At 39.1% G+C, this 14,392-nt stretch overlaps 1 protein-coding gene across 2 annotated transcripts; it reads right to left on the bottom strand.

Annotated features, from left to right (window-relative positions):
* Positions 1-457: 457 nt before the first annotated feature.
* cdh26.1 (cadherin 26, tandem duplicate 1) lies at positions 458-13,657 on the bottom strand. 2 transcript variants are annotated; one of them, XM_061794782.1, is made up of 18 exons: positions 13,538-13,655; positions 11,286-11,345; positions 11,094-11,186; positions 10,845-11,003; positions 10,628-10,775; positions 10,351-10,520; positions 10,104-10,232; positions 9,830-10,015; positions 9,471-9,742; positions 8,990-9,132; positions 8,683-8,904; positions 8,356-8,577; positions 6,527-6,651; positions 5,677-5,757; positions 5,051-5,125; positions 1,599-1,634; positions 1,277-1,348; positions 458-1,177 (listed from the first exon to the last, which is right to left on the bottom strand). In XM_061794782.1, exons 1-18 carry the CDS (start codon positions 13,562-13,564, stop codon positions 959-961), a joined length of 2,439 nt encoding a protein of 812 aa, XP_061650766.1. In that variant the 5' UTR covers positions 13,565-13,655; the 3' UTR covers positions 458-958. The 2 variants fall into 2 exon arrangements, with proteins under 2 accessions (XP_061650766.1, XP_061650759.1); XM_061794775.1 differs by having other exon boundaries at positions 10,628-11,003; positions 13,538-13,657.
* Between the last annotated feature and the right edge of the window lie 735 nt (positions 13,658-14,392).

Raw genomic sequence — 14,392 nt, 5'->3', positions numbered from 1 at the left:
AATACAATTTGTTGGCGACATTATCCATATAGTTTAAACAAGGATTCGTCAGAAAGATCTCTTCAAATGTCTTGTTACAACACATAGCCAAAAGGCATTACACAGACATCAGTCTGACATGTATCTTTTACACCTTCACCATTGACAGACAACTGCTGATGTTATTTTTTGAAACCGCTCAGGATTTGGGTCAGTTGCACTGAATGAATTTAGTTATTAGAGTGAGATGAGATAACCCCAACTCTACTTTTTCTCCTTCTCCCATGGCTGTGCTCATGATGGAAGCTGTGCATCTTCTAAGACCTCACCCTATTCTGCAATTCATATCATAATCCTTTGGCTGGGCTTGTTGCATGCCAGTGTCAAAAGGAATTAGCATAAATAAAAAATACGCTTTTTATATTGTGATAAACTGTAGCATGCTGAGTAACTGTAAACACACAACATAACCAATAGGTGTGGCAAGTGCTTTCCACAATTATAAAATGGGCCTTTATTTAAAAAAATACACGTTTTAAAATAATACTGCCCTAAGAAATCAAACTCCCAAGCTAGAAATAATGCAAAGTGACAGGTACCCCGATTAAAATAAAAAGGCAAACAATTCAACCTGTTTTCAGGAGAATCCAATATAAATCTGTACAAAGTACAAGTGTCATCGGTATTGGGAAAAAAAAAAACTTTTTTTGGTAAGTAGTTTTACAATTTTGTAAATACTTTTTTTAAATGAATATTTTTTTCTGTCTCAAAGCAAAGTGTGAGCAAATAACCTTAACAAACAAACCCAATAACTTTATGGAGAAGTTACGGCAAATGCAGTGTTTTCATAGCAAAATATAGCTACTATACTTACTGAAAGAATTACTTACCATTTTTGTAAATTACTTGTTATGAAAGAAATTACAAAATATGCTTTGAGATTAGACCAAGTTGACGGTAATTGCCAGTGTTGTCCTTTTTAAATTTGCATGCCTTTTTCCTTCATTATCTGGTTGCAGATGATCCCAAAGGGCTTAAACTTTGGTCCCAAATCATTCAAAAACTGAAAATCCTCTCCACAGATGCTGAAAGACAGATCATCCAATGACTGACATCTGCTTTCCTCTCCCTCGTAGATGTACTCATGTGGTTGGTATTCTGGGTGAGCCAAAGGGTTTCCGTCAATCATGTAGAGTCTCTGTGGGTGCACAGATTGAAATAAAGGTTTGCCATATTTACTGTGGTCCTCATCTATTTTGTGTATCTGTAGCGATGCGATGCAAAACATCTCTCTTACCCTGTTGAGGTGATCTGAAATGTCGTGGTTGGACACCAAGCTGCTTGCCCGCTGATACTTCAATGAGCCTCCCTAGTCATAGAAGTAGATTTAGAATTTTAGTATGCAGAATATCATATGTAGTAGCTGTGTAAAAGAAGCAGACTTTTCATAGTTTTAAAAACAAAAAGAGGAGGAAATCAGATATTGCTTACGATTTCTAAACACTACTAAAGTCACAATCAAATCATGATTTAATTTTTTGTTGTTGTTGTTGTTGTTGCCCCCTTTTTTTTTTTTTAATGTACCCAAGACACTTGAAATTATTGTTAGTCACACTTACCTGGTGCAGGTTTTTGTTTGCAGACAATGTAGAGTGCTGAAATAAAGGGAATTCATGGTAATTCAGATGTTCAGTCTTCACTGACCTGGTTTTACCTTGTCTGGAAATGTGTGTCTGATGTGTTACAAGTCCCCTTCTCTAATTGGATTTTCTATACTTCTGGCACACAGTGGGGGTATATTCTATCTATCTATGACTGTCATCTGACATTGATTCCTATTCCAGGGCGCCCAATTGTTAGCTAGGTATCACGTCACATGCATACATGTATTCCTATGGTCTACACACTCCTGTTTAAATGCCAAATTGAAAAAAATTGAGACCAGTGTAAAGCATTTTAAAACTTTTTCCACCATTAATGTGGTCTATAACCTGTGTATTACAATTTTTTTTAAATTTTAAATTAAAAAAAAATATTTTCAAAAGGGGAAGTCCAAATAAACGACTGAAATAATGTGGTTATACAAGTGTACACACCCTCATACCCCCACCCTGTTATACATGGGATGTGGATGTGTTCAGACTTAACCAATCACATTAAAACCCATGGTAAATGGTGGTCAGCACACACCTGCTGCCATTTAAAGTACTTCTGATTATCCCCAAATTGATTTTTAGATATTCTAGTATCCTTGTGCTAACACTGCCTGCTATTTTAGAAGCGTTATTTCCTTCAAAGTGTTTGCGTTGCTCATTCGCTACCTCGCCTACGGCTAACTGAAACAGGATGCAGAGACACAAATTTTGCCCACGTTAGCCATGCTAGTGAATCAAAAATCGCCTTTTGTCAAAAGCCCTTTGTGATGGAAGGTAAGGTGAGCGCTCTCATTCTGCTGTGTGTGAACGGTGTTAGTGGTTTAGTTTCCCCGCGCTTCGTAAAAATGCTTAAATTCGTCACCGAGTGCAGACGGGAGAGCCACGGTCCAGCGGCTGCTGGCTAAGCAGACAGGCTCACGTGTTTTCCCAGCTGTGGGGAGCGGCGCATCGGCGAAGATAAGACCTGATGCCACTTGGCACCTAATTAAAGCATATTAGTGCAACATACACGTTTGAAGCGTCGATGGTCAATGTGTCCTTCACATTAGTTCTAGCAGCTAGGTAGCTGCCTTATTCAACAATGCAACAGGCACTAATCCCTCTGGGTCGTAGCTAGTCATTTGGGACCCCACAGCAAACATAGTCATGTCTTCCCAATATCATTAACTGTACTGTACTGTGTTGTACTTTAAGTTCCATTTTGACAAAACATTTGTTTTGTAATTCAGACAACTTTGTCCTACGTATGGAATCGGTGACAATGATCTGACATCTTAAATTAGCTTACTAATGTTTATCACCAAAGATTTAGAATATTTATGTATATCTTCGGCGGCACAGTGGCCGACTGGTTAGAGCGTCAGCCTCACAGTTCTGAGGACCTGGGTTCAATCCCCGGCCCCGCCTGTGTGGAGTTTGCATGTTCTCCCCGTGCCTGCGTGGGTTTTCTCCGGGCACTCCGGTTTCCTTCCACATCCCAAAAACATGCATGAATTGGAGACTCTAAATTGCCCGTAGGCGTGAATGTGAGTGCGAATGGTTATTTGTTCCTATGTGCCCTGCGATTGGCTGGCAACCAGTTCAGGGTGTACCCCGCCTCCTGCCCGATGACAGCTGGGATAGGCTCCAGCACGCCCGCGACCCTAGTGAGGAGAAGTGGCTCAGAAAATGGATGGATTTGAAAAGAATTAGCCTATTTCCTGACCAATATAAAGTCCTCAGGATCATTCTTGAGGATTATTAAATAACAAGTGAATCTTCTCAAAACCTTTACTGCAATTATTAAGAACAATCAACACTGACCATAGTTTACCATTTCAACCACTTTTATACTCACTTCTTGGTGATGAAAAGCATTCTTGGGTGACTCTCCACTTTAGCTCTATACGTGGCTGACACTGATAGCAGTGCTACTGCTATTGGCAAGAGCGACATTATAAAGTATTACACATTTACAAGGCATGATGTTAAATCAATTTGATGGATTTTCTTTTTACAATTCAAAAGTAAAATAAAGATTTGTTATTCATATATATTCATCATAACATGGCATGGCATACAGAAAAGAGTTGTTTATTTGTTGGCTGTATCGAGTCTTATGTTGGTCATACAGTAGAATAATTAATTTCTTGTGTTTAGTGAATAATACTGAAGATAAACTTCTCACAAAAAAATGCATGCTAAATGCTAAAAATATTAGTTTAAATAAAAAATGGAAAAAATACCCCACAATTACCCCTCCTTGAGCTGTCACCTTATCGTGGTGGAGGGGTTTGTGTGTCCCAATGATCCTAGGAGCTAGGTTGTCTGTAGCTTTATGCCCCTGGCAAGGTCACCCATGGCTAACAGGTCCTATCTCCGGGCGGGAGGCGGTGTACACCCTGAACCGGTCGCCAGCCAATCGCAGGGCACATGGAAACAAACAACCATTCACACCTACAGCCAATTTTATTTTTAACAATGCTGCCAACGAAGTCAAACCGTGGGGGACCCAGGTTCAAGACCCCAACTGGACCATCCGCCACCATCCCCCGGACTCACAGCTGTGGTGTCCTTGAGCAAAACACTAATACCCCAAAATGCTCCCTGCGCGTTTCAGCTGCCCCCTGCTCCAGTGTGTTCCACAAACATGTGAATGTGTTCACTGTGATGGGTTAAATGCAGAGAACAAATTTCATGTGCATGCGTGCATGCATGCATGTTCATGACAATAAAAGCTGATTCTTCTTCTTCTTCTAAAAAATCTTATCAGCTTCCCAGTGACGAGGACTCGCTAAGTGTGGCTAAAAGTTTAGCCACATAAACACGTGATGTTGTGATGTTGTACGTACAAGTGTGGCTAGGAGATTTTTATCGTGTTTAGCCACGTTGGCTAAAAATTTTCATGATCCAGTGCCAACCCTGCCTTCAGAAGGCCCCAAGTTCATCTGAAGAAAAACAGCCCCAAAGCATGATGCTACCACCACCATGCTTCTCTGAAGGTATGGTATTTTTTTGGGTGATGAGCACTGTGTTTGCACCAAACCCTCCTTTTAGAATTACGGCATTAAAGTTCAACCTTGGTTTCATAGGACCATCACAAAAGCTCTTACACGTGAGAAAATGTGTTATGGTTTGATGAAACCAAGGCTGAACATTTTTTGGCCACAGTTTGAAAAGGTATGCTTGGCACAAACGCAACACCTTCCTCTCATCACTAAAAGAAAGCTACACTTACGGTGAAGCATGTTTTTCTTCAGCTGGACCTGGGCTCTTAGACAAGTTGGAACAGTTTGAAATGGCAGTCAGTGTTAGCACAAAACGTTCAATCTTAAAAAAAGATGACAAGAAAAGCCCATTAGAGCAACTTAACCTTTGTTTGGTGTTACTCACAGGCACTTTAAGTGCTGACTCACTTGTTGGCTGTTAATACTTACTACATTGTGCCACTTGTTGCCCCGAAAAGACTCTCTATGATATTGCTGGCCCAATGACGTCATGTCAGAGTTAATCTGTTTGGAAAATGGATTAAAATTAGGACAATATTATTTGTACATTAAGTGTAATTTTCTTCTCCCGCTACTCTAAATCTGTTTTATGTGCTTTCTTGTACAATGACAACAAATAGTCTGAGTTGTAAGTGTCTAAGTCTTCAGTCATTACAGGAGCCATATTAGATATCTGGGTGAAGAGTGCAATTTATCAATGCAACTAAGTATTGACCAATGACACATGTAATGTATTTTATATACAGTAGTAGAGTGATTGCATGTGGCCAATATTTGAGAATGAGTGGTTGTAGTGATTTTATTCAGCTTTGTATGCCTTTTTTGTTAAACCGATTTATTTAAATTTTCATGCAGAAATGTTTTGTATGTGAGGAACATACAGATTACATTTTGATGATAGCCAACATAATATAACTGAGGGAGCTGAGATCATAATTCACCACAGTATGAAACAGAATTGTGTAGCCACCAAGCCTACCTCAAGATATGGAAATGGTGGCTGAGATACTACACTAGAGAGATCAGTATTGCAATAGACTGAGTTGAGAGAATACCTGCATAGTTCCCTGCTTTCGTCCGTTTGTCACAGCCATAGCTAAATCCTTTTTACACGTCAGCAGCAACATCGGCTCAGTCTAGCAGAGGTGCATCATAAAATGAATTACTAATTGCCACACACGGGTATGCGTTCACAGAAAATAAAATGCAATAGCTGTCGGCAAAAGTTGAATCGAGGTAACAGGACTCTTCTTGGCTGTTGAAGGATTTTCACCTCTAAACCAAAAGGCTTTTTTAGCTCTAAATCTCAGGTGTTCCCCTATTTATGTCTCTGGTAGGTGTGTCTCTTAGGGGTGGTGACATTAGTGTTGTTGTTGTTGCCAGATGTGGCTGTTGAATGACCACTTTTCCTCATTATTCGTCGTTTACCAGGTGCCAAACAGCCTGTTAGTGTCCTCCTTATCAATGGTGTGAGATAATCTTTTGCATATTGTTGTAAGCGGACATCAGGCGATGACATGAAACTCCTCCTCTGTTTCAAGAAGACCTTTCTAATTCGACATATTTGGTTTCTGTCACTCCTCTCAAACCTGCGGTCGTCTCTGTTCAGAATTTGGACATTGTTGTCCTCAAAGAAATGTCCCTTTATATTTTAGATGCAAATGAAACACTGACTCTGAAGCTGAAGATGCTGCCATCTTATATTGTGCCATGCGTGAAGTGAAGAAGCCTTATGGACTAAAGTTGTAAGGTCTTCAACAACTAAGGAGAGCCCAGTCATTTGCCCGATTCAGATTTTGCATATTACAATGACTTGGATGACTGAGAAGCTAACACTACTGTAATAGATAATTCCCTTTGTACCCGTATGCTGCAATTTGCGTATACACAGCAAAGCCAACACACCTTGCATTTGGCTCCACCTCCTTCCTGGTTGTACTTGATTAAGGTCTGGTGACCCTCATCTTGTTGTACCTCGGACAAGTGCTGAAACTGTTTTCCACACTCACATATCAAGATGAATAAGATTACTGCAAACCCAAAAGACAAACAGTCTGTATTTAATGGATTACAAGAACATGGTATTCAGCAATGACCCTCAACTCAACCCTGGATGGGTGTGTTCAATGGCTTACAAATGAGACCGTATGCAGTTCTATCATCAGAAATTTTCTTAATGAGGGAGTACTAACACTGCTGAGTGGCATATTGCAAATTCCATCATTTCCACAACTTCCATCCATCCATCCATCCATTTTCTGAGCCGCTTCTCCTCACTAGGGTCGCAGGCGTGCTGGAGCCTATCCCAGCTATCATCGGCAGGAGGCGGGGTATACCCTGAACTTGTTGCCAGCCAATCGCAGGGCACATAGAGACAAACAACCATTCACACTCACATTCACACCTACGGGCAATTTACAGTCGTCAATCAACCTACCACGCTTGTTTTCTGGATGTGGGAGAAAACCGGAGTTCCCGGAGAAAAGCCAGACAGGAGAACATGCAAACTCCACACAGGCGGGGCCGGGGATTGAACCCCGGACCTCAGAACTGTGAGGCACACGCGCTAACCAGTCGTGCACCATGCCGCTGTCTCAAATATGTAAATTATAAATACTGTTTACATATTTTAAACATTCTGGTACCCACATACACATACACGAAAAATCCTAGGGGGCAAATCCTACTTTGCGGTTTTTCACCTTTCGCGGGGAGTTCTGGTCCCCATTAACCGTGAAAAACGAGGGATCACTGTATATATATATATATATATATATATATATATATATATATATATATATATATATATATATACATATATATATATAACATGCTTTGGGCCTTCTCCAAACCTTTCCTACATAAAGGCACGGAATTGTCTTTTTTAAGTATTTCTGCAACCCTGAACAGGATAAGCATCTTAGAAAATGGATGGATGGATTTTTAAATTGAACACGAATGGCTGGTTTTATCCCCATCCCTCACAGACTGATTGGTTGAAGGGGAGAGAGGTTCGTCCTATAAAGTGTACAGTATCTCTATGGGGGGGTACAAACAATACAGTGGTACCTTGACTTTCGAGCCAGCTACTTATCAATGCAATTTCGGCACATTTATTGAAAATGAAAACACTCACAAGGAGCATGGCGCTAAACCTGAACTAACTGCATGGTAAATGCTCACTCACTAGGCCACGCCCCTTAAAGGCACATATTACACAAATACTACAGTGTCTGTTAATGTAACTTTAGTCTTAATTACCTTCATAAAACAGTCTTTTCTTGAAGTTAAATTCAAAAGTCTTTATATTTTTGGGGATGGGCTGGAACGCTATTTCAATTTATCTCATTGGGGGTAACTAATTATTTCCAGTCAGTGAACCTAATAATTGTCTCTTCTTTTTTTTCGATCACAGACCCCTGCTGGGTTTATATTCCATTAGCACTTATTTCATGTATTCAGGACCTAAACCCTTTCGTGATTTATAGACAAGTATCAGAACTTTACAATCTATTCTAAAGCTGACTGGCAGCCAGTGTAAAGACTTTAGAATTGGAGTAATATGCTCTGACCTCTTTGTTCTGGTTAGAACCCAAACTGCAGCATTCTGAATGACCTGCAGCTGTTTAATGCTCTTGACAACTGTAGTGTCCTCAACTACCAGTATAAATGATTGATGTATTTATTTCTACTTTACTTTTTAGCACAGAGTAGCAGAATATGACAATACTCACACAAAAATAAGAGCAGTGATGCAAAGATAAGTCCAATGGCAGCTGGTCCCAGACTTGTTGAGAGCGGTTGTTTATAGCGACACACGTCTCCTCCTTCACAGTCACACACAGTTACAACTACAATATCCTCTCCAGTTATGCCCTGTTGGTCTTCAATCATGAGGGGCACTGAGTAATTGCCGTAAGCAAGTGTCTTCAGACTAATTAGCCCAACTTCCTCACCTGTTGCAGCATGTAAAGAGAAGTATGTGGTGGTTTGTCCATTGGAACAATATCACTTCTTTAAAAAAACAAACAAACAAACGAAACAAAAAAACATATGTTTACCTGTGGTAGGGTCCAATTTCCATCGCTGCACTCGGGTTGCATCGTCACTCTTTAGTGTGATGGTGAAGGGCCCGCTGTAAGGATGCAAGTCCAGATCCTTTGCAGCAAGCATGACCTTGTTTCCACACATTGTGACACTATTATTGCTCAGCTTTGGCTTGTTGTCATTGATATCCAGAAGGTGAACCAATATGCTGCCTGTGCTCGTGGCTGGAGGCACACCTTGGTAACCACAGCAAAGAAAGTGGCACTTGTTTCATTGTTTTTACTACAGACCAAATAATAGTAGCTTGTATTTCCTTCATACCATCATCTATTGCAGCAATCAGTATTTTGTAAACATCATCATGAACAAAGGGTGACTCTCTGTCCATCTTCTTAGTGGTTCTGATTTCTCCTGTTCTTTTATCAATGGTCACCCAATCGGCGGGATCATCTAACAAGACAAACCTAGAAAAAAACAGTATTCGCCTGAATTGCATACAATATATTGAAACAGTATATCAGTAATTTGTAGAGGGAAACGCTAAAAATGTGTCTGCACTAAATCTAGGGTTAAATAATGCAAATTATCACTGTTAAACAGATTTGTTCTTCAGTGCAATGGTGTCTTTCTTGGCTTGTGTTGTACCCCCTCAAGCTTATACCTTTTCATTTTTGCATTAATTGGATGTCCTTATTAAATGTACAGATTTACCCTTGTTTATTGAGATTTTGTTACCCACCAAGATATGTTTTTTCAAAAATAATTTATTATCTCATAAGGCATGCTGAATGTAAAAACAAACCTAATTTTGGATCTGTCCGAATCAACATCATGAACCTTTGGAGTGTATAGCAACTTTCCTGGCTCGTCCTCTTCCTTCTCATAGATGTCAGCCGAATCTTTCTCAAACTGAGGTGGGTCATTAACATCTATCACTTTCATTGTGACATTAATTGAATCGGTTAGGGGTGCGCCTTTGTTCAAGGGTGCTGCATCTTTGCACACAAATAGGGGCTCCTCATTCTCTACCCCAATTAGCAGGTTTGTTAGAGCTGATTTCTCAAAGTCTTTCCCCTAGAGGACACACAATTACAAAGTCAGATTTGGTGCAGCCGCTGTTGAATGAAGAAATGTGAGGTGTGGGGGGACAAAAAGATTTACCTTGATGACACTCAGAATACCCTCATTAGTGTCAGGGTCAGTTTCGATTTTGTAGTTGTTTTCTTCATTTCCTTTGATGATGAAGTATTTGGCTCGCCAGCCAGGGGTTTTTGGAGTATCTTTGTCCTCTACTACAAGTCTTAAAACATTTTCCCTTGTGACCATTTCTGGAATTTCACCATGATACTGAAGCGGAGGAACATTTTCATCTTTAGCATCGTGCACTCGCATGACTAGTGACTTAATTAGTAACCTTGTTGACAAACATCCTTACCGTCCTCGCTTTGAACATTGGTGGATGACTGTTGGTGTCAATAATATTGAGAGTAACAACAGCCGTGGATGAAAGGGAGGGTTTTCCATGATCTTTCGCTTGAAGAATTATTTCATACTTCTTAACTTTCTGAAATATGCATATTATAACGAATAACAAGACCTTATTAGTGATGTCGCTTGGACGAGTCACTCTTTGTGAGTGTCTTCACATGCAACCATAGGTGGAGAAAGTCGGTGACACTTACATTGTAGTCAAAACACCCTTTAAAAGTAAGCTGACCCATTCGGGAATCAATCTGGTGTATGTCAAATTCAGGAACTTGTGGGGACTGGGATATCACACTCAGGGTAACTGTCGAGTTTGGGGTGTTCTGTTGATCAGGGTCAGTGACCTCTATCCTAACTGGTAAGTAGCCTTGGTGTGGGATTTAAAGGGTCACACACATATAAACAGTAGATGACTAAAATCCATATTATACAATTACAACATACAACGTTCAACGACTGAAGGCAGAAACTCACCCTCCACTGTGTTCTCCATGACATCAACGCTCACTTGTGGATGGAGAAATTTTGGTGCATTGTCATTGATGTCTTTTATGTCTACATCAAATGCTAATTCTTTGTCTATTGCTCTGCCCGTTTGTACGTCCAAAATGTCAAACTTGATCTGTGGATAAATAATTGTGGTGCTTGTAAGACGATAGTTAAGTACATTTCTGATGCAATTTGAGCTCACGTGGAAGAAGCTGTGCTTCTCTCTGTCGATGGCTTTATGGGCATAGAGCTTTCCGCTTCGTTTGTCAAGAGAGAAGACGCCCAGTGGCTCCTCATCCACGCCCATTCCTCTCATTACGTAATTGTGATTATTGTGTTGATATGTCTTAACATTAAAAATCTTTTCACAAAAAAAGCAAAAGAAAAGAAATATATTTGAGCAGGTTTTGACTATACTGACGTAGTTTTGTTCACAAAATATTGTTTTCACCTGAGATATGTGTTTGGGGTAAGGCCCTGGGTCTTCCTCAACTAATTCAATTGTCGTCAAAACCCACCTTCTTTTGGAACGTAGCAAAATCTCCTGTTGAACACACATTGAAGATGAATACCAAATATTTTTCAGTTTATATTCCATGCAAAACATGTTTTTTTACAGGAGGATTCTAAAATGAAAAGTTACCTGCTTGGCAAGCTGGATGTTGTGTCCTCTCCGAGAGGCCGCTGTAGGTATGACTAAAGCCTACAGAAACAATAGAAACAAGACAACTCATCCCACTGACCTCAGCCAAAGCGCAAACATTTTTTACCTTCGAAATATTTCCTACACCTGAATTTTTATACCCTTTGTTCTCTTTATCCGAAAGACATAGATTAAGAAGTGTCTTTAGCGGTTGTAACAATAAAGTGTTAAAATAAAAAATAAAATAGTGGTATGAAAATGTATTTCCCTCTTCCTAATTTCAAATTATTTATCACACTGTAATCATCAAACCCATGTTAATATCTCACAAATACAACCCAAGTGAATCTTAAAGGCAGTTTGTAAACGTGGATTTTATTTATCTTGGGGGGAATCTAAACCTATCTGGCCCTATGTGAAAAATGTATTGCCGCCTGAACCTGGTTGCGTCACCCCTGGAAGCAATGAAAACAAAGTATTTGCGATAACAACTGATGGTGCGGCCCACTCTTCTTTACAGAATTGTTTTAATCAGTTATATTGGAGGGTTTTACATGAACTGCCTGTTTAAGGTCATACCACAGCATCTCAATTAGACTTGAGTCTGGACTTTGGCCACTCCAAACTTACTGTATTTGACACATGCAAATTGTGTTTAATTAATTCATAGCAAAGGGATTCATTCAGTAGTAATAGCTGTTTATAATTTATTGAATCATCAATAACTACTTAGCCATTGTTTTTGTCACAGAAAAAAGAAAATAGCATCTTTAATGTCTCGTAGAGTTGAAGATGAAATGAAACAATAAATCGGGAGATATTCTATATCAGGAGGAACCTCAAAAGATAAATGACCCTGAGTTTGTGCAATAGGGAATTCGACCAAACCTTTCTGGAAAAATACACCTCTGAAGTCACAAAACACTTCAGAGGTTGAACCGCTGTCACACAAGACTGCTGTAAATCTTGAGCGACTTTACTTGTGCGACTTCATCTCAGTGAACAGATTAAAACTCCTCACTTGTCCTACCCACTCACCACTAACCCTAACCCAAAGGTAAATATAAGACAGTAAGTATAATCAATGAACGATCTAGTTAAGGTTAGAGCAAGTAAATCGTAAAGTATGATACGACAAGCATAAATAAGGTCCTAAGTGGTTAAGGTTATGACAGTTAAGTCTGAGGCGGTCAATATCAGTAAGAAGCAATCTGGTTATGGTTAGGGCAAATAAGGTACGACAGGAATAAATACGGTCCCCACTGGTTAAGATCAGGACAGGTAAGTCCAAAGCGGTAAATATAATTAATAAGCAATCTGGCTAAGGTTAGGGCAAGTAAACCAAGCCAAGTATGGTAGTGGTGTTGACAAAGGAGACATTTGATGAAGAAACATAGAACACAATTTTTAATATGTTGCAATATAGGAAAGAGGCTGTCCTACAGTAAGTTAACATTAATGCTAAAAATGGAATGAACGCTGCTAAGAGAGCTTTGAGTTTTTTTTGAAAATGTACCTAAGACTCGCCTCTGAAACACAAGCAGTAATTTCCCTCTACATGTATTGTATCTGTCATCAGCGATCAAGGTGAGAACTCTTTATTGTTTTTACATTTTTCTGATCACAGCAATAAATTCTATGGAAGTTATTGCTAAAAAGTGAAATGTGTTTTGTATGCAAAATAACTTATCTACTAATCCTTCCTCTCCACTTCCCCATATACATCTCTCACTTGTCATTAAAGGTTGAGCAAACATTTTATTGTTTTTATTTATTAACAGAGCAGTTATTTTGACAATTATTTTGTAGTTGAAAGGGGTCGTAAATATAATTCCTCCATGATGAAGGTTGAAATTACTCTATTCTAAATTGTTTAAGTGAAACATTAAGTTTAGGAATCATATTTTATATTTTTATTCATTAGTTTTAATTGAAATGTACCTTGTAAAGCACACATGTACCGTACGTAGCCCACATGCAGGAAATCAGATTTACATGATTACCTTAATTTAAATTCAATTAGATTTTTGAGCATCAAAACAAACTTCACAAGACTACCTCTTCAATATAATAGTTCAGAATAGTTCTATGTGATCTAAATTGTAAATTGTCAATTTTGGTGAAGGATTGCACACAATAATGTGGCATTGCAAGAACGGCAATCTGAACAAATACACAACAATGAAACAAAATGTGACTTATGAGAGGTAAATGTTACACTATAAAACCGGAGAGTTTAAATTGATGCCTACCAGCAGAAGCATGAAGATGGTCCTCATCCTGATCCACCCTGCTTGATGTCCTCTGTGGTTGTTTTGTTAACAGCGTTGATACACATTAACACACTATGCCTGCAGGCAGCAAGTTGCTTCACTTGACTGCATTAACAAAGGAGTGTTTTTACACATGCGCAGTATTTACTTTGTATGTACATTTAAGAGTTGTTTTTTGGGGGGGCGGAAATGTGTATGTTTTTCAAATCTGAGAAAATGTTTTAATGCGGTAATGTTGATGTTAACTGAGCTCTACTTGTATTCTGAGAAACATTCTTGGCTCAGCTGTACCCCATTCAGGTCAGCTCAGGTGACCTTTTTTTTTTTTTGTCCAGCCTATATCATGTTCAGCCCTGCAAGCACACCAATATTGAATTGTAATTTCATGCTGGGGAATAAAATCTGAACTAAGTGCACATAAATAACCTTTTATTTTCCGGACTGTGCCTACTGCTCACATTCAGTTTAGTGGAAACACAAATATACTATACTTGATTGTCAAGGCTGGCTTGTCTGTCATTTGTAAGTGGCCAAAGAGGCTTGAAGAATATTTAAGAGAATCTGTACAGCCAAAGTTGCATGTAGTCCTTGCATTCAACTGTATGTATAGTAAAGGGTACTATGTAATCAGTCAGAGTGCAGCACTCCAATTCATTTGTCTGGCCCCGTTCTCAGCAAGCACTCCCATACCACCGCCCCCAATAACTGATTACCAACCATGCTCTCTTTGATACATACACGAACCAGCCACACCTTTATAATTTATATATATATATATATATATATATATATATATATAAATAACTTTAATACTTTAATAAAATTGGATCCCAA

The sequence above is a fragment of the Phyllopteryx taeniolatus genome, chromosome 1 (assembly GCF_024500385.1).
Source record: "Phyllopteryx taeniolatus isolate TA_2022b chromosome 1, UOR_Ptae_1.2, whole genome shotgun sequence".
Lineage (NCBI taxonomy): Eukaryota > Metazoa > Chordata > Actinopteri > Syngnathiformes > Syngnathidae > Phyllopteryx > Phyllopteryx taeniolatus.
Note: the sequence above shows the minus strand (reverse complement) of the source record. Positions and strands in the feature narration are given on the sequence as shown.

Excerpts from the sequence above, each read along its gene's own strand:
- cdh26.1 (XM_061794775.1), bottom strand. The coding sequence starts at position 13,564 with ATGAGGACCATCTTCATGCTTCTGCTG. Across the intron at positions 11,187-11,285 it reads ACATCCAGCTTGCCAAGCAG|GAGATTTTGCTACGTTCCAA; the intron begins GTAACTTTTCAT and ends TGTGTTCAACAG. Across the intron at positions 5,758-6,526 it reads GAGGTGGAGCCAAATGCAAG|ACTGAGCCGATGTTGCTGCT; the intron begins GTGTGTTGGCTT and ends CACCTCTGCTAG.